The sequence below is a fragment of the Plectropomus leopardus genome, chromosome 7 (assembly GCF_026936395.1).
Source record: "Plectropomus leopardus strain MGB_pleo_1.0 chromosome 7, ASM2693639v1, whole genome shotgun sequence".
In the NCBI taxonomy this organism is placed as follows: Eukaryota; Metazoa; Chordata; class Actinopteri; order Perciformes; family Serranidae; genus Plectropomus; species Plectropomus leopardus.
Genome location: NC_142182.1, coordinates 33452613 through 33472839, shown reverse-complemented (window position 1 = coordinate 33472839; position 20227 = coordinate 33452613). Strand labels below are relative to the sequence as shown.

The 20227-nt window shown below is 38.2% G+C and overlaps 1 protein-coding gene across 1 annotated transcript; it reads left to right on the top strand.

Annotated features, from left to right (window-relative positions):
• Positions 1-1278: 1278 nt before the first annotated feature.
• Positions 1279-13345, top strand: ca12 (carbonic anhydrase 12). Its single transcript, XM_088080561.1, has 9 exons — positions 1279-1645; positions 1991-2011; positions 4977-5156; positions 6463-6605; positions 8950-9045; positions 9130-9193; positions 9372-9529; positions 10699-10825; positions 11445-13345. The coding sequence occupies exons 1-9, from the start codon at positions 1582-1584 to the stop codon at positions 12089-12091; spliced, it is 1500 nt and encodes a 499-aa protein (XP_087936687.1). The 5' UTR covers positions 1279-1581; the 3' UTR covers positions 12092-13345.
• Positions 13346-20227: the final 6882 nt, after the last annotated feature.

Genomic DNA, 20227 nt, shown 5'->3' with positions numbered 1-20227 from the left:
TTATTATTATTATGTTGGCTTGATATCAGATATTATCAGCTTAACAGATCAGTATACTATAGTGAGGCGGAGCAGGGACCCCTACGTGCTGCAAAGTGATTTGGCATTAGCTATCTCAAAGGATTGCACAAGGAATCATGACTAACATTTAGCTTATTATAGATGGTGTGTACTGTAAATAAACTGTATTTTGGTTTGTTTGTGTGTTTTTAATAAATTGGCCAGTTGATATGATTCTGCACATTGAGCTCTGAGTGAAAAAATTGTATGCACACAAGACATATTTGTGTTTAAAAGTAACTCTAAACATGACTGTAAATGTATCATGAGTCTGTGAAGTTTAATTAGTTATATATGGGGAATAACAACATTTTTTGTGGTAGGCATTTATGTAGACCTATTTTGCCTCATTATATTAACTTTGACCTGTGACCTTATGTTGCCTTGACAGTGGGCATCATAACAATCAAACAACCCAGCTTTTTGACTTGCAGAAAGATGGGGCACAAGGGAAAAGTAATTTAACACGCTTTCACAGTATCTGAGTGGGTACATTTTGGTTGCAGTTTTCCCAACTTCATATTGTAATTGACAGTAATTTTAATAGAGTTACAGATCTGGCAATTCCAGCAAACAGGTTGTTTTATAGCAGTGGTTCCCAGCTGGTGGGTCCAGGTCCAAAAGTGGGTTTGGGTCCACTCTGTAACAATAATTGCTGTCTTTTACTGTATCTGGCTGTGATAAATATTGTGTAATTTTGGTCACTTTTATTTTGGCAGGCCCACAGGCATGTTTTCTTTTTTTTAAGGAAAACAAACCCAAAGTGTCTTAAAGAGGAAAAAATAATTATTGCCAAAGTTTTTAAAGAAAAGAAAAAACACAAAAATATTTGAACATAAAAAAAATCATCAAACATTTTAAAAGGAAAAAAATGCCTTTTTGTTTTCTTTGAAAAAAAATAAAATAAATAACATAAAACAAATCTAATGACTTTTTTCCATAGTGGTGCAGGCTAAGACCCCCAATGTGCTCAAATCCTAGAAATGCCCCTGTTTTTAATCTATACCTGTATTCTTGCAACATGTTTTAATTCGTTCTTTTTTGAAGCCCATGTGTTATTTACATTTTGTTGAATCAAACTGAATATGTGTTAATTTCTCTTATGTTTGGAACTTTAACTGAGGCGAAATGTTTTACGGAAACCACTGTTTTACGGAACCTTCACACCTCACCTGTCAACATTTAATGAACCCATTTATCTTTTTTTTTTACCTCCATTGTCAAGAGTTTCCAAACACGGGCGCACGTGCTCAGCATTTCCCGCATCTTTGGTCCGCCGGCGGCTCGAGCCCCTAAATGAGTGACTTGGCCTGGATGCGGTCGCTGTCGTCGAGCTGTCACTCTCCGGTGACTCTGGAGGCTGGTTTTTGTTGTTGCTGTGACGTCAGCGCGAGCTACAATGGAGCTGACAACATGAGTATAAAAGCCGGTTTGAAGGCTCGCGCTCCGGTGCTCCAAACCTCCTGCTCTGCACCGGGTTAACAACTGACGACCGCACGAGGGAGGGCTGAGGGGATCAAGATGCACTTTCTGAGTTACACACCCATCGTTTTACTCCAGCTGACTTTCCTCGGTGCGCTGCATGGTAAGATATTTCATGAGTGGAAAAAAAGGGGGGAAAAAGCATGCAGATACTTTGGATGCACTTTTCTTTCTTTTTTCTTTTCTTTTCTTTTTTTTCTACTAAATAGAAACAATAAAATATTTGGTCCAATTAGCATTTTGCAAAGTCTTAAGCAGAAATGATGCTTCAGACAGGTGTCTCCATCACTTGCACTTTATAAGGTTGGAACTTGTCTTTGAGATTAATCTTTCTTATAGATTTACTATTAGTTTTAGGTTTGAAATGATTATTGTTCTGCATCCTTTATATTTGAATATATTTTATTGTTAAATTGAAATCAAATTATTATTATTTTGTCTGTTTTAGGTGCCAAATGGACATACAGTGGTAAGTTTGATCATCTTTTCTTCACATACAGACCAGAAAAGTGACTTCTTTTTTTCCCATATCATCAGTTTTTTTTTAACCCAGTCTATGTGTGCTTGCATGTGTTGATCACTCACAGTAAATTCTACCCTTAAACCAGCATTCACCAGTTGAGTGTTATAATTAAATTTGATGCAGCCTTATCTGATAGGCGATGACTGAGGCAGAGAAGATGTTACTGTTTTTTTGGCCCCACAGCAGTGCTGTGAGCTAAAAAATGATAAGACGAAAATGAGAACAGTATCGAATGCTTTTTGATCAAGAGGGAAAAAGTGTTCGGTGACCCTTCATTGACCTCCAGAGACAACCAGCATCAGAGCTGTAGGGTTCATTACAGACTCTGCAATTACAACATTTCCTAAGTGGCTGACTGCCTTTGTCTCATGCCTTAAGGTTTATGTATGACTGTCTCTTACATAAACTGGACCCGCAGCATGACCTCTTGTCATTGTGTCACAGCTACTCGAAAGTCCGTTGCATTCAGGGACTACATGTGTGAACCAAGAAACAGGCAGGTGAAGCAATTCAGTACATTTTTCCTCTTTTGACAAAGATTGAAAGACTGACTTTTGATGATTTTGTCCTCTTTTTTTGGTTAACTTTACAATGTGCAAATTCTTTCACAGGGATGAATAAGAGAAGAAGTTACTTCTCTGCACAGCAATTTATGGTCAAATGATTATAGTTAGAGAAAATTACTTGTTTGATTCGGACCTCCGAGAAGGCTGATCCACTTCTTTTAAATTAGAGCACTGACTTGGCATTAATAGGAGGAAATGGGCCTTTGTGGACTAACACAGCTGTTCACCTTCTGTCTGTGGGAATTTGGAAAATCAGGGGGAAAATATTTAATTTAAAAAAGGGGAAAAAAATTGGAAAAAAATCAAATGCATGTGTAAGTGCATGGGAATATCTTAACAATGTTGCAAAATTAATAATACATAATAATAATAATGATAATAAAGTTTATTTTTTAAAGCATGTATCAAAACCAGTGTTTCACGTTACAAAGTGCTTTACACTTAAAATCAGAAAAAAAACACACACAGGAAAATTTCTTAAAAAGCAAAAAAAACCCCCAAAAAAACCCCAAAAAAACCCCAAAACACTAAGAAAAAAGATAACTAAGAACACAAAATAAATGATGATTCACCCTATGTCTGACTTTGGTGTTGTTATATAGGCATGAACTTGTTAACACTACAAAAAAAAATGCAAAAAGTGCATTATACTTAATCAAATACAATAATCAAACTATAAAACCTGTGCTATTTTAAGGATCATAAGTGAACTGAGAGGCAAAGTTGAAAGGCTTGTGATGACTACTGATTGTAGATATAATGTACTTACAGAATAAAAAAAACCTCTTGTCTCATTTGAAGTGCAGCTTGGTGGATTTCATCCTCGGTTACAGTCAAAGCCTCAAGAGGCCTTGTCATAGTCATAGTAGTCTCCAGGGCTGGTGGCACTTTCTGTTGACGGGGGCACGGCTGAGTCATACCATTTATCTCCACCTCAACACTTCACCCTCTGGCAGAGGACACACAACACACACACACAACAGTGAACCTTGACATGGAAGTAAAATAAATGGCTGCTTTTCTCACCCTGCTTTACCATTGTTTTTTTTTCCCTTCTGACCATTGATGCCATTTACTCATATAAGTCTTTCTCATATAGAACAAAAGAAAAGTCCTGTCATTTCTCTTAAATTACCCACAGTCTTGTATGTTCTGCCAAGGACTGCCAAGGGGCCACCAAAGGCCACTGAAGGCCATTATTAAAGGGCAGACTGGGTCTAATTAAAACAGCAAATGAAGTGGACACTGAGTAATTATAGCCATAGGAGTAACTTTCTTCCTTATTACAGGGAGGCTTTGCCTGGGTTGAACTTTGCTTCAAACAAGTAATTCAGCGATTTCACAGCTTCACATGATGCCTTTTGGCATGTCTTCTGCAATCAATCCATTTGTGTGGAAGTGACAGTCAGGGTGGGGGCATGCTTCATGGTGCATCATTCATATTTAACCACGGTCAGCTGGCATATTGTGAATGGTGATTTTTTTTTTTATTAAGTCTGGATAGATAATGAGGCAAATATGCAGAAATGATGGGAGCGCTGCTACATTCAGGGCTTTTCTATTCACAATCATGGTGTTTCAGATTTGATGGGGTCCATTCATAGTAAATTATAAGCCTCACTTTATATCGAGCACCATGTTTTAAAAGCTCAACATGGATCCAATACAATAAATAATAATATCGGATATTAAGAGTTTCCCAGTTTTATTTTCCTCTCCATCTTTTCTCACTGATGTCTTTTTCTCTCTGGTGTTCTCGCCAAGGCCACAGTGCTTCTGCAGACATGCCACTAACATACACCCTCATGCAGCTGAGGTCACTTTGTATGCTGCACGACTTAATCTACAAATGTGGCCATTTCTGGTGTCCTGTGCTTTATAGAAACCTCTCATTTGGAGAGAGACAGCGTTCTCACTGGCTTTTCCCGCAAACAACAGACTGGTTCTCACTCCCGCTGCTTTAGAGAGGGCCAAGAGCGAAGCCACTGGCCTCTCCCTCTTTGATTACAGATAAAATTTTCAGTGGGCCTAGGACAAGCCCTGGCCCTCTTTAGAGCCATCCCCTCTTCAGCTTTGCTCTCGGGCATGCTTTGTTCATCTGCCCTTTCAAATGGAGCAGTTTAACATTCATAAAGACTTGCAATGTTTCCCTACTGGAGTCCTGAGGTTATACACTTTTTAGATTAAGGATTAGAATATGTACCCCCTTACAGCATATTGAAAAGTAAAAATTGCTTTTCTTGTAAAAAGTTTACTAAGTATACTTTTTTCACTGATGTATCTTGATTTGCACTTCCAATGCAAATTCTGCTGTTGGACTAGTAAAGGATTATCTTATCTTGCAGGACCAGAGGGAGAGCACCACTGGCCCAAGCATTATCCATATTGTGGAGGAACTTTCCAGTCTCCAATAGACATCAAGTCAGAGCTGCTACGGTTTGACCCGACTTTACGTCCAATTGAGATTCAAAACTACAACCTGTCGCCCAATGAGCAGCTTACACTTGGAAATAATGGACATTCCGGTGAGTATAAATCATCAGTGTTATCAAATGTATTAACTAGGGCTCTCAAACAAGTGATTTTTTAAATCAAGATTAATCACAAAATATCAGTAGTTAATCACAATGTTTTCATTTCCATTATTTTGCATTACAAAACAGTTATGATGTTCATATTGACAAGGCATGGCTATGGTAGTGGCTGTACAGACCTTAATCTCATTGCTGTTAACACGTTAACACTAACAGCCCTAGTACTGACTAAGCAAATATTTATGTTCAAGTGCACAATGTGTTGTCTTGGGAATCTAGAAATGCTTCAAATCAAAATGACACTCTGGCCAATGTATTCATTGGAAATGGTCCTACATAAACATGAAGGAGCCTGTTCTCACTGTGGAGACCTAATTTCTAGGTCAACCTACAGAAAATGACAGGAGGATCTTCTCTCTACATCTGCCACAGCAATTTTCCATAATCACTCTCTTATTATCTTTGCTGCGCTTTCAGCCATAGAAAGAGCTCCATGTTTTGTCTGGAGAAAATATGAGCCGAGATTAGTCATCTGCTCTGCCTCCGCTGGGTCTGATGCTTCTTAACAAAAGACACCGGCTTCGGTTTAATGTCCGTCATCTATACCTGACAAGGTCTTAAATTTATTTGTTAAACATAGCAATCAGAACTTAGACAACCGTGCTCATGTGTCACAGAAAAAAAATATTTTGATGACTCAGGCGGGTGATTATTCCAGCAAATTATAGTTTGTTGGATGATTTTTTTTTAGACTGCAGATAAGAAACAGTCTTAGTCAGAGGAAAGTGAGGTTGTGTATGCAGTATGCTGCAGAACTGGTGTTATTTGTTTCTCATATGTCACTTTAGGCATAGATATTGCTGTTTATGTGACAAACTATACCGCTAAACATGCATGTAATGTCTGCAGGTGACAATTGCATTGCTGTAATGTTAGTGCAAGTAAACTGTCATGTGCAAAGACCACCAGACAAATGCGTATGTGTGCATGCCTAATGGGCCTCAACGCCACAAGCTGAGTGGGATCATCCATGTGACGTGTGTCTGAAATAGGCTGACAGAGGTTTTTCACTTGTAAACATACGTCACACACTGACGAGCATGTGCAAAGCACCCTACGTCACACCGCCATATAGTCAACGTGGTTACGCAGCATTTGCAAAAAGAGAGTACAGAGTGGGCCCCAGGTCGCTGACTTCCTCACTTAAGATAAAGTTGATGTTTCTCCATCCGCTGATGTCAACTGAAGCACCCTGCTCTGTTCTGTGTGTTGTGGCGTTGTGTCTCTCGATCCACAGTGCAAATATCACTGCCGTCGAAGATGCACATCTCTAGCCTGCCTCATCGTTACACTGCAGCTCAGCTCCATTTCCACTGGGGCTCCTCCAGCAGACCTGCAGGCTCTGAACACATGGTCAACAGTAAGCAGTATGCAGCAGAGGTAAACAAAGCAAACAGAACCTCTTTCTACCCACTTCTGCTGTAGAAGATGCTGATGGAAAGTAACTAAGTACATTTACTCTAATACAATCTCAAGCTGCTTGTGTAGACCAAATAATTTCTTTGAGTGTGGAGTGTTACTATTTTCATTTATGATATCCCAATAAAATGGCAATGTGTGGTTAGTTAATAGTGATGAAACAAGCCTTTCACTTATCTCTGGCATCAGGTGACAGCATCTCTGGCACCAGACAAATGACTTTAATACTTGATGGCACAAACGAGTGAGATTTGATTGGCGGATGAATCAGAGACAGTGATCCTTTCAAGGCTCAGAGACGCCGCTCGAGCTCAAAAGCTCTGCATCTGCATATTACTGTGCCAGTTTCTTGACGCCGTGGAAGACATTTTGTTGACATCCACTTAACAGTCAGACACGTTCAGAAAATGCTTATTTTGCACCCTCCACTTTATTGTGTGATTGACTGCAGAGTTTATTTGAATGTGCGTATGTAAAATGCATTGTGATTAAAGAGACATCAAAGTTTTGTGGGTTTTTTAAATCTGGACTACTGACACTATAGAGGTCAGTTAAGGTCATAGCTTGTATTTTTAAAATAAATCGTGCTTATAAAATTAGCAGATTTTATCACTTGGTTGCACCCACTAAACTGCAAAGACACCACTCCAGTCAGCCTCAGGATGCTCAGTATGACAGCATGTCTTATTTCTGCAGGATTTAAGGGGATTAGAGTACCAGACTATTATATGCTTTGGTTTTCAACCACCTCTGAAGAGGAGTGGCTGTCTGTGCTATTTAATGTGTAAGCACTTTTCACACACCACTTTGCACCATTTACTTTTGGTATAGGCTAGTATAACTAAAGCAGACAGTAAAATTTAAGAGCAACAGTCTCTTTTTATGATACAGTATAAACAAAAATAGGAGACTTTTTTATTTTATTTAATTCGGTGTCATTTGAGTTACAGTGGCTAGCAGTTGAAATGGTTACAACCTGTGTGCTTTCATGTGACCATGCCGCAGCTGCAGCACGGCCACATGTGAGGTGCTGTGGTTTGACCTGAAGGTCTAAGTGGACACTTTGAGAGCTTGCATCTTTTAAAGTCTCTCCAGACTGCAGAACCACAGCTCCTTGATGACATGTTGTTTTGGAGGGATGAAATGATGGGAAATTGAACATTTCCCAGAAATAGTGCAAATGTCCACCTTTATATCCAAAACGGATCACAGTTCGTGAATGCAATTTCGTCATATTTTGCCAGAATGACCAATATGCCTTTGTGTTACATCTCCGTCATTTCTCACTTTTGTCTTAGACTTTCCATCAATATTATATTCCTTGAACACTACATGCTGTTTCCAATCCATTGGACACCTATTGTGCATGGAACAGGTGTTAGAATTAGTGATAACATTTGGCAGCAAATTTGTGTTTATGAAAAGGAAAATCTAAAAGAGGTCAGATGGTATGGATATGTTATCTGTTAGCTCATAAACTGCAAAGAAAATGTATGTGAAAATGTAGTAAAATATTTTTATCAAGTAAATAATAATAATCTAATAATAAAAAACGTCTGCAAAAAGAAGTAATTCTATTTCAAAATATCGTTTAAACAATTGTTCTGCCTCAAATCTTTATTGGCAAAATATATACATTTAATTAGATAACAAAAGTAGCAAGAAATTACACTTAGGCGCACACATTCACATTTTTTAAAACATTTTTTTATTCATGCATGCATTTCTTTGCTCCATTGTTGCATGTTTTTGTCATGAATATGACTTTTTTTTCCCCATTCTCCTGATGCTCCTTGTTGTTTTAACATACTGTATGTGTCAGTTTTGCATCAGGAAAATTTCTTCAATAATTATGAGCCATTTGTTATGTGTCAGGGGCAGTATTAACATTAATTACTTCATCCTTTAACATTTTTTAAAATTGATTTTACCAGAGACAGTGTACAGTTAAAAGTAATTTGCATCGTTTGTACTTGGGCAGATAGATATGAAAACCATCAACAAACCGGCAAATGCAACACATCAGACAACAAAACACACAAAAGTCCATCAGTGTAAAATAATAAATACTTTACATACCATTTTTCAAAAAACGTCCAAAAAATACATACAGTAAATTAACTACATAAGCTCACATTTGCTCTCGTCTTATTGCTGCTTACTTTTCATCATGGATGTAATAAAGACACAGTTTAGACACAGTTTAGGTTTTAGGTCAATCATCTTTAGGTTTTCACTACTTCCAACTACATGCTGATTTTGTTTCTTCCACAGGGTCTTGACTTATTTCTCTCTTCTTTCACAGATGCACGTCGTGCACTATAATTCAGACAGGTATCCCAATATGTCCATGGCTGTGGATAAATCTGACGGCCTCGCTGTGCTGGGCGTCCTGATTGAGGTAAGATGTTGTGGGGGGGGGGGTGCTACACAGAAAGTGTGAATTTCTGTGTAGCACAACCAGCTAACTGTGTTTTTCATACAGGTTGGAGAGTTCAATCCGGCCTTTGAGCAGTTTCTGAAGTTCATCAATGGTATCAAATACAGAGGTGAGTCTAAAATCTCTCAGTAATGAGTAGTGAACAGTTTCAGCTACTATTGTGACACAGTCTTCTTGGTTTTGGGGTCAGAATCTTCAAAGTCTTCAGCTCATTCATGTGGCCACTCTGGATTTCACTCTGACGTAAACAGCTGTTAAACGGTAACAAATGACTTCTGTTTTGGCAGATCAGAGAGTGCAGGTGCCTGGTTTCAACGTCAGAGCGCTGCTGCCTGCACGCTTGGATGAGTATTACCGCTACGACGGGTCGCTGACCACTCCTCCGTGCTATCCCAGTGTGCTGTGGACGTTGTTTAGAAATCACGTCACAATATCTCGAAAACAGGTGCTACACCAGTGTTTAATTCATCAGTTAACCCTTTAAAACCTGGAGCCACAACACTTTTCACCTGCTGCTTTTCAGATGCCTTTCACAAGTATTTAAATCTTTCAACCCTGAGCACAAATGAGCATCTTGGTAGTCAATGTTATACAAATTGTAAGATTTAGAAAATTATTTTCAAAAAGCTAGGGTAAGATATCTAAGGAAAAAAAATAAAATATTTACAATTGTCACTTTTAAAATTATTTTACAAAATAATTAAGTAAGAACTTTTTTCAGCTAATTTTTGTTTATTTTTTTCTTTGTTTTCTTTTCTTTAAAAAAAATAATTTTAATGTAATTTTCTTGTATTTTTTACTCCTTTTTTTTGCAAATTTGCAAAAAGGTTTCATGCAGCTTAAGGCAAGTAATATTACAGGCTTTTAAAGACTTTTTAATGCCTCTCAGATTGAAGTTTAAGACCAAATTTCTAATAATCAAAACTGAAGGACATTTTTTTGCCCAGATGTTTATTGCAACATAAATTATGATGTTTTCTAGAAATGATCTGCGTCAGATGTTCAAAAAAAATACCCTATTTAGAGTAAAACACATGGAAGACAATGACTGTATTAGCATAAATATATCGACTTGGTTTACCAACAGAAGTAGGAAATATCTGGCATTTCTGGCTGGTTTTCTTGACGATTTTATGTTTCTCACCCTGCATGCGAGATTCCACTGTTTGGATTTACATCAAGAAGACTTTAAGAAGAAAAATTTATTAAATTATTTCACAAAAAATAGATGCTACCAATTATTTTGAGACTTAACAATGCAAAATCAGAAAAACTGATTCATAAATCCTTCATGTCTGATGATTTTTAAGACTTTTGAAAGATTGATTGAAGTCATTTTAATCCTGATTAAGGCCTTATTTTTACATTAATGAATTCAATGATTTTTAAGACTTTTTAAGGATCCACAGGAACCCTGTTTTGTTGATCATTGATTTTTTCCCATGTTTTTGAAAAAAAAAAATCAAGTCAACTTGCTCAGATTTCAAAGGGTTAAATAGAAATTTTAATGGATTTTTCAGTCATTTTATATGGAATACCTCCTCAAATTTAACCTTAATTGATGTTGAAAACTGTCAGTGTATGACATGCTTTTATTTGTTTATTTGTTATTAGTTTCTGGCACTGGCGACTGCCCTTTACTCCTCCCATGCCCAGGACTCAGCCCCCGTGCCTCTGAATGGCAACTTCAGAAAACCGCAGCTCCCAGACAGCCGAGTTGTGCTGGTATCTTTTAAGGAGCGTAAGTATGGGCTCCAAATGGGCTTTATCTTTTAAGCATGAATGCAAAAGGTGGCGTAATTGACATAGCATAAAAAAAAATGGCAGAAGGATGACGTATGGATGAATGACGTGTGGTGCATTTTTTCTAGGCTGTCACACTTGTGTGCTATCACTTGCTTTTTGTTGAGCTTTTTGCACTGATGTCTTTCTTAATTATCCTCAAAGCTGATTGATGGGCTTGTTGGAAAGTAGGGCATCTTTTAAGAGACAACAAATTAAGCGTCCTCTCTGACACACTGACATAGACTGCAGCCCTTAAATTAGTCTTTAAAGGCTTATTTTGATGTGGTTGGCTGGTTTACCACACTGTATGGTATTTAGCTCTATATGGTGTGGTATGACTGTGCATGTTTTCCTCATTTTCAAAGCTTTCCTCTCAGAGCTTTGCTTTTCTTATGGCACATACTCAGAATGCTCTGCTATTAGCTTTCGCGAGTGGCATTTAGCAGGTGATGGCTTTTAGTGTATCACTGCTGGCAGTGGTGCTGCATGCTGGCCGTGATAATTAAGTCGTCCCGAAGACTATCCCACGGGCTGGGATGTTTAACAAGCTGTGATTGGCTGTGTGTCCGATGCAGGCAGAGGAATGCAAGGTACTCTTACAGTCACATCTCCATCAACGAGGAAGCAAATCGTTCAGCAACTGCTGGTTGGTGACCTAGCCGACCTGGCTGACGAAGGGCTCTATAAGCTCCTACCAAGCGGCTCAGAGAAGCTCTATGCTGGCAAGAAGAAAGACCTCAAGAACCAGCAGACTCTGGCCAAATCCAAACAACAAACGCTGAATGCATCCCCGTGGAAGAAGAGCCAGACCAACCGCTCTGTGGGAAAGTTAGGGCTGGCTGAAGACGCATTGTGCTATGTCTCCCTGGAGCAGAGAGTTTTCCATCAGCTCAAACACTCTCACACTGAGAACCAGTTAGTCAAAGCTCTCAGAGATGAATCTTTCCCTGAGCTCAATCTCAGGAGCTACCTGGACTGTAAGTCAGACCTAGCCCTCCCCACTATCAGACACATCCTCCGCAGACGGCCAACGGACGAGGCTTTCGAGTTAGATCGCTCCTTGACAAGAGCCCTCAAAAATAAGGGAAAGACTTCAACAGCAATCAAGCAAAGTGTGCCAACGACAAAATATAGCGGTTTCTCCCCTGCTGTTGTTCCAAGGAAACCACACAGCCAGGGTTATCCACATCCTTGGCTTTTGCCGATGGAATGGGAAGACTAGAGAGATTCTTGACATAATTGCGACTCAAATTATGTCACTTTATGTAGCAGACATCATTGTGTGTCCCACAATGAATTTCTAAGCCATGCCCTGCATTCCTTTGACCAATCTTTATCACGGATGTATTTAACGTTAAATTATTTTTGCCAGTACGTGCACATAATTATCATGTCTAACAGATCAAGTCAAATGACTGTAGTTATTGTCTTTGCAAACACATGCCTGTGCAGAACCACGCATTGCCAGTGACTGTGCTCAGTGCTGCTTCTAAAACATTAATCAATATCAATATGAATATAAAACATTTACTTTAGTCTGTTTGCATAGCGTCGCCGTAAGATGCTTTAAAATAAACTGTCATAATGCACATGCTCTATGCTGTTACATCTACATATATGCATCACGCTACATATAGTACAAAAAATGTTGGCCAACGAATATTTATAGTGTTATGTTACTGTACGCCAAGTTCTGTTCTATAATATGGTAATTGCGGAGCTATAATTGCTGTCTTGCACAATATAGAGATGCAGCTAAACCAAAAGCACTTGCAAGAGCTTAAGCGATTTACGTCATATCTCTGTCCTCTGTTACAGTTTGTTCCTCTGTTCAAAATGCCGTTTACCACAAGATACAGCTACTGTACATAGGGAACTATTTTCAATAAAAGCATTTTACATGAAGCATATCTGCTAAATGTCTTCCCTGCTGCACTGGCACCCTTTACCGTTACATTTTAATTTGTGTATGAAATTGAGTCTTTTTCAGGAACACATGTGGCTGGAGTGTCTGCCAACACACACTGGACAAAGCTTGAAACCTGGAAATAGATTCACTGTCTCATCTATGCATTATAATCTACACATGTTCAGTAATGTATGTACAGGTCGTCCTGTCCCCTACAAATTTTATATACATTTGTATACAACGTATTTAAAATATCGAATATGTTTTGAGGGAAACATAATGCTGAGTACATTGCGTTTTGTATTAATTTAATCTATTAATATTGGCAACTTGCAAAAATGTCGGTATTGTAAAGTATCAATAAAATGTTTATTGACGATGTATTTTATTTGTTTTCTGCCAAAATAGGCAATCTTGCAATACAGTATCCATTCATTCTGACCACAGCATTATTTTATTATTACCGTTTTTATTAACATTTAACTGAAATGATGATATTTCCCCAATCTTAACCTAAGTGCTTTTGTTGCCTAAACAAAAGACAGGAGTCTTGATGCAAAACCAAAGTTCTGGTGTCAAGTTCCTGCACTTTGTACGCCCGCCATCCTTCCCAACCACCCACTTCAGAAGCTTACACGGTACATAATTACAGTGTTTCGTTATCTGACAGTTGTCTCTGAACAAAATCCAAGCCGCGATTACGTGGCCACAACAGTTAAGACTATGAGATTCTGCGAGACAGAACTCAAAAGAGTTTGAATTTCCTTTAACCAAGTTTTAAACAACGGATGTACATTCTGCCCTGTGTAGCCAAGAGAAAGTTAGGGAAATATACTTTGTAGTGTCACATACTGTTGCTGTCCAGATCGAAGAAAATACTCAATTTTAGCAATCTGAGGGATAAAGCAAATCAAAATGATGGGAAGACAATGACAAATTTTGCTTTAGTTAATAGGACAACTGATCAACAGGAAAGGCAGGAGAGAAAGGGGGAATAACATGCAGCAAAGGGCCACAGGTTGGAGTCGAACCTGGCTCACTGCAAAGACTACACTATATGGGGCGCAAACAGAGGGTTTGACCAGGGGATGCTGAGGTGGAGCAAAAAATACTGGTGCAGCAAACACTTCTGTTTATTTGTGAAGTAGTGTGGCACAACTGAGCTGAGGTGTAAAGAAGTCATTGGACCTAACAGTGCTAACAAAACAGAATCAAATTAGCAGTCCACCATTGTTCTTATTGTTTTCGACGCATATCCATTTCACAGAGCAATAATGACATGCACAAACTGAGGAGATGGCGTCATTGTTTCCCAAATGCTGCTTTTTACATCCACACGCATAAATAGTAAGCGAGTAATGAGTAAGGAGTTCTGCACCTCAAGTGCATCCTGTCTGAATCTGAATGAGTCCATACTGTCTGCTTGTGTCATGAAAAGACCTGTTTCTTATTTAAGACATTCAAGTCATTTCTTTGTTTCATCTTTAACGCTGATTGTACCAAATCTCAGAAAACTGTTCCATCTGTGAATATCATTTCACCTTCTTTTCTCTCTTGTTCTCTGTCACTCAGCTGACCTTTCTTGGATAAACACTGGTATGTTGCTTTTGGATATTTTGTATTTCTCTCCTTTTTGTATGTTGTCTTCACAATGTCATATATAGCATCAAGGGACCTTTTCTCTGTAGGACACTAACAAATAAGACAACAGAAGACTTAAAATGAGCTTCTCTCTGTGTGAAATAAATATAATAATAAATATCAAACTAAACCACTGATGAAAATAAATTCATAAAAAGTAGCCAATGATTTATTAATGTAGAATTTAACATAACAAATATTTCTTCTTCCACTAAAACACTTTGCTTTAACAAGTAATTGATTTTAATAATTCAAAGTTTCATTGATTGTTTTAATTTACAATAATTTATTTCCATGATTAAATTCAACCAAACATATATGCACACATGCTAGCAACTACACAAAATCAAAACATGGAGAAAAAAGGGTGTGGCTCTTTAAAAATCACATAATCCCTTTTGCTTGTGTTGCTCCATGCTCTGCAGGTTTACTGGTTCCTATACTGGTGGGCTCTGCACTGGGACTTGTTCTCATTGTCTCTTTATTGTGCTGTCTAGTAAGGCTGAACAGGTAAGCCGAGAGCAAAAACAACAAAACAAGACCATGGTTATGTTTGTAGACCACGCTTTGCACATAATACTGTAATAAAAGTGCTGTCTTTGAACTAGACAGTTGGTCACCATCATCATATACATTTCCATAATTAAAACTTGAGTGTTTTTTTTAAAGAACTGTTTGTCAGGGGGATCAAGCCTGGTGTACGTCACACTGTTTACGGACTTTTTTCTTCTTTTTTTTCCTGCCTGAATCCAAGTAAACAAATTCCCATGATTTATTTTAGGTGGAGACATATATATTTTTTATATATAAAATGGACAGTTAACCTTAACTGACTCTAACAGGGAGGATCCTGTAAAAAGGGCTTTATAATGGTGGTGTCCTCATTAGCTGAGATTTTTGGGAATGTATACTCACTTGTGCCGCTCTTAGTCATCCTTGACAGTGGGATGTTGCATAAATTATATGCTCATTTTGTATAATTGTGGTTTTCTGTAAAAGACTACTGCAGTAGTTCCCCAGAGAATATTTTCTTGGGTTTGCTTTATTGTGTGACTTGCAGAATTCATTTTTGTTTTTCTTTAATACATAATTGAAATGCATTTGAGAATTCAGTTTTATATTGGGGATAACACACTTATATTGGGGGAGACACTTTGGATTATTTATTTATTTATTCACATAAAATTGACAGTTGCAAAGGGTATTCCAAGAGGATAACCTAAATGACCATATAACACCCTGTTTTGTTTTTTTAGAAGACTTGACAGTGGCGGTATCCTCATTAGTTGAGATTTTTTGGGAGTGTACTTGTGTCTCTTAGTCATCCTCAACAGTATGATGTCGCATAAATCATGAGCCCATTCTATATAATTGTCTCTTTGCAAAATTTAGTTAAGAATGCAGTTTAGAATTCACTTTTATATTGGGGACAACTAACTTTGGATGATTGATTTATTTATTCATATAAAGTGGAAAATTGCAAATCCTATTCCAACAGTATAGTTAACCTAAATTGACCCTTAAACATTTAGATTTTTGGGAATGTACTCGTGCTGCTCTGAGTCATCCTCGACAGTGTGATGTCTCTAAAATTATAAGCTAATTTCGTATAATTGTGGTTTTCTATAAAAGACTACTGCAGTAGTTCCCTGGAGAATATTGTCTATGGTTTGCGTTACTGTGTGACTTGCAGACATTTTTTATTTTGTGGTTAGAATGCATTTGAGAATTCATTTTTGAATTGGAGAAAACAAACATTGGAAGAAAGCGTGATGGTTACAGTAACTGGAGCTGTTCATAGCAGCAAACATGATGAATGACAATGTCTGCTTTTTCCCAGACTGTTAAAAAACAACTGAACAAACACAATTATACACCCGCTGACCTTTTAGTGTTAAGTATGAGTGTGTAGGAAACTGAATCCTGTTACGTTTCCCCAGAAAACAAAACCTAAAGGCTATGGGTCACGGTTCGGGAAACTAACAAAACACATGTACAGGAGGGTGAAGGCAAAATCAGGCCCTTTGGTTTCTAAAAGTTGGCGTGGGAATAAAACTCCCCATAGCTACCCACTGATTCTATCAAACAGGTCCCAAAACTCAAGTGGGAGTCACTGAGAAGGGGGGGTGCGGGGGAGCTAAATGAAAGGCCAAATGAAGTATCACACTTCCAACACACTCAACTCAGAGTTCCACTCAAAAACAAAAAACACAGACAGCCAACTGAAGTTGTTGACTCTCTGGAGATGCATAAGCAACCAAGTGAAAACCTCCCTGTAAAACCTCCCAGTCACGCTGATTACTGCAGCTGAAGAAAAATCACAGCTGCACCCGATAGCTCATGATTAGCAAGGCCCCCATGACTAGATTCTGGATCCTCTGATGATCTCTAACCAGAACAATCCACAGAGGAACCATTGGTGTTAAGATAAAATAACCATAAACTTACTTCTGCATTTAAGAGGAAATAAATGTGAGGAGGCTGAAAATATAAAGATATATGTTCTGTAAAACCAGAATGACTTAACTGCTGATTTGAAAATATAAAAGAAAAAGCTTAGAAATCTGCTAAATTTAGGTTTTAAGAAAGACATGATTGACTTTGGGGAAATGTGAAAAATAATAATATAGTACTTCAAAGAGACTGGCGAATTGAAAATTTAACAAGGACTTTTTTAATTGTTTTAAGGTCTCTAGGATTAACTTTAACACCTGGATTGTCATCAGTTTTGTTGTGCTGTGTTTTAATGTCTTTCACAAGCATATAATCCTTTGTAACCTTACAAAATTGTTTTGTTTTTTTTTTTAAATATGAAGAAATGGGAAATAAGCAAAAATAATTAGTGAAAGCTGATAAGAAAAAAACCCGAAAATTAACCAGGGGTGAATATTAGATATTATCAACAACAACAAAAAATAGAAAAATTACCAGAAAACCATATTTATCATTCTTGCAATTATGTATTTAAAGTATTTTTATATATAGTATTTTCAGCACTTTCCTAAGATCATTTTCTTGTCAATTTTTTTTTAAATATTCACATTTGTTTGGATTTTAATGGGAAAATAGTCAAATGTCATTCATATTATGTACAATGCATGCTTAGATACATAAGTATGAAGACATCATATTTCTGCTTTCATAAAATATATCTTGGGAGAAGGAAAATGTCTTGGAGACAGAATATATAAATAAGAAGCTCTCAAGAGGTAAAATGTGCTTTGAAGCTGTCAACTCATCAGCAGATATCACTTCTGCTCTTACATTTCTTTATGCTAATGTTGCAAAATCCCCCGTTAGAGGTGTAAGGCTGAGTGACAGTCTCATCACAGATGGGTCTGTGGCAGGCTGTCGGCATTTAACAGTGTCAAATGTTCCTGTCTTCAAATGTTCCCTCAACATCTCTTTATTCCAGCTTCTGAAATAATAAGTTTATGTTCAGCAGCAATTCTCTTCAGTTTCTTGTTAAGTTGCTCATTGCCTTAATCTTGTGTTTTAGAAAGAAATCAAGACAGAATGCTCAGGTTTCAAAGGGTTAAATAGCAAACATGACATCAATACAAACCCTGGGAAGAGCAATTAGAGATATATCCATTTAGCAGGGAATATTCCCACAGCATTACCTACAAGTTGCAATAATGTTTGAAAGAAAACATTTCAATCAGATGTTCAAAGAACTTTTCAAAGATGTTTATCCTTTCAAACAATGTTCCTACAAGGTTAAATGCTAACTAAGACGTAACATTATAACCGCAACATTCTGAGGATGTTTTGGTGATGTTGAGAGGTGACAGATCATAGAATCATGTTCTTTTTAATAAAACGTTACCACAATGTTATATGAGAACGAAAGAAAAATTTCAAAGTAACATTCAGAACATGTTATTGAGGACTGAGAATGTTATGTAATGTGATATGTTAACAATGAAAAAAAACATTTTTAACATTTTTTGATGTTCATAGAGAATCTAAACCTAACTTTCTGAAAATTCTGAATGCAGTATGATTCTTTTCCTCCTTAGATCTGGAGCTGAACAGGACAAAAACAAAGGCGTTGGATATAACATTGGAGAGAGAGACGAGTACGGCTCCAGAGTATAGCCAATCGTTCTGGACCTCACACTTCAACTCCACCATAACACTGTTGTCCTATTGCATCACTCTTTCTGTATTTGTGTCCCATATGGGTTGCGGAAGCATGAAAGGTTTAAGTAAGTTTGCATGCAGCTCTGGGGTTTTTGGGAAGCACTCTTTTTTTTAAAAAACCCACAGTCTGGACCCTTATTGCTGTGTTGTGGCAGGCAGAACACGGTAGGTCTCCATGCTGGGTGTTTTTATGCTGTATGTCCTCAGAGCAAGAGAAACAGCTGTCCTCTCTTATCCCCCTATTATTTCTCTGACATGATGTGGCGAGTTTCCTCAAGGAGAGCTCCAGGCAAAAGACAGTAAGGCCAGAACTAGTGAGACTCTCAGGTCAAGTTTGACTGTGGCACCCATTCCCTTGGACGTGGTGGAAAGCCCAGCCACACTCCAAACAATAGGGGGATAGGAGTTGACAGGCATCCCTGATGGTAGGGTGGCCTGAGAGGGATGGGCTACACCACATTTTTCCACTAACCCTGTACTTAGAGCTGCTCTATGGATTTTATAATAAAAGGGCGCTTAGCTCCATACAAACACAGAGACACACAGCCCTTTCCCTGCGAATAATGCTGAGAAAAAAAAGGCTTTTGTCTTTTCTGGCTGCACGTGGGATGACCTCTAACCCCTGCCCGCCTGTCCGATCACAAGACTAACTCCCCCAGCCCTCCTGAGAGTTTCTCAGCGAGCCTGCAGAATTAGAATGAACCAAAAGACTGCTGTGGAGTTATTGCATCATCACATCATCATCACAGGGTTTCCCTTTACCATCCTTTCTGCCTTTATTCATGCCTTTCTTCTGGTCATTTTAGCTTTCAGAGTTTATTGTCAGTGTAAAGTTTTTGCATGCGTATTGCAACCTAAACCTAACTGTAGACTGATTAAACAAGATGTTTGGTAAAATGGGGAAATTGCAGGTTAAAGAGAAGCACAAAGAGACTGTTACTTCACAATAAAATGTTACAGTAGTGCACATGATCCTCCATGTCGTTAGTCAGTCCTCTAGCAGGGGATTATTTTGCCAGATCATTGCTGCTTGTGGCCTCATTTCACTGTTGATATCCTGTTGCCATATTTCAAAGAAATGTGCCACTCCATGTGTTAAGCTGCTGTTTTGTGTATCTTATTGTGTTTTTTCAGTTGCCCTTTGTGTATAATAAGTGTAAGTTGCTGTCTAGAAAATAAATGTTTTTTGAGTAAAATGTTATTTTCAGTGCATTTTATATTACTCAGTGGCACGTCCCAGTTCGAGCAGGGTTACTTTAAAGCGATTTGTTGACCTGTAGAGTCATATTTTGACCTTGAACGCCTGCACAAATCCTAGGCGGTAGGGGAGCATCCCAACTCCAAATGCTCTTTGAAAGGACTACTGTAAAAAAGGCTGGGAGAATTGTTGCAGACCCCTTCCATGTCCATGGAGACTAAGATTTGCTCCCATCATCCCCCACAGGGCTCCAATTAAATTCAGGTGGAGTTACCTGAACTGGGGCGACTTCTAGCTCACCTGGTAGAGTGTGTGCCCCATATGGGTGAGGCTTCTGCAGCGGCCTGGGTTTGGGTGCAGCCTTGTGGCCCTTTGCTGCATGTCATTCCCCCTTTTTGTCCCACCTTTCCTATCAATAAAGGAAAAAAATGCTCCCAAAAATAATATTCTTGAAATGAGGGGCA

Excerpts from the sequence above, each read along its gene's own strand:
- ca12 (XM_088080561.1), top strand. The coding sequence starts at position 1,582 with ATGCACTTTCTGAGTTACACACCCATCGTTTTACTCCAGCTGACTTTC. Across the intron at positions 1,646-1,990 it reads TTTCCTCGGTGCGCTGCATG|GTGCCAAATGGACATACAGT; the intron begins GTAAGATATTTC and ends TGTCTGTTTTAG. Across the intron at positions 9,046-9,129 it reads TGCTGGGCGTCCTGATTGAG|GTTGGAGAGTTCAATCCGGC; the intron begins GTAAGATGTTGT and ends TTTTTCATACAG.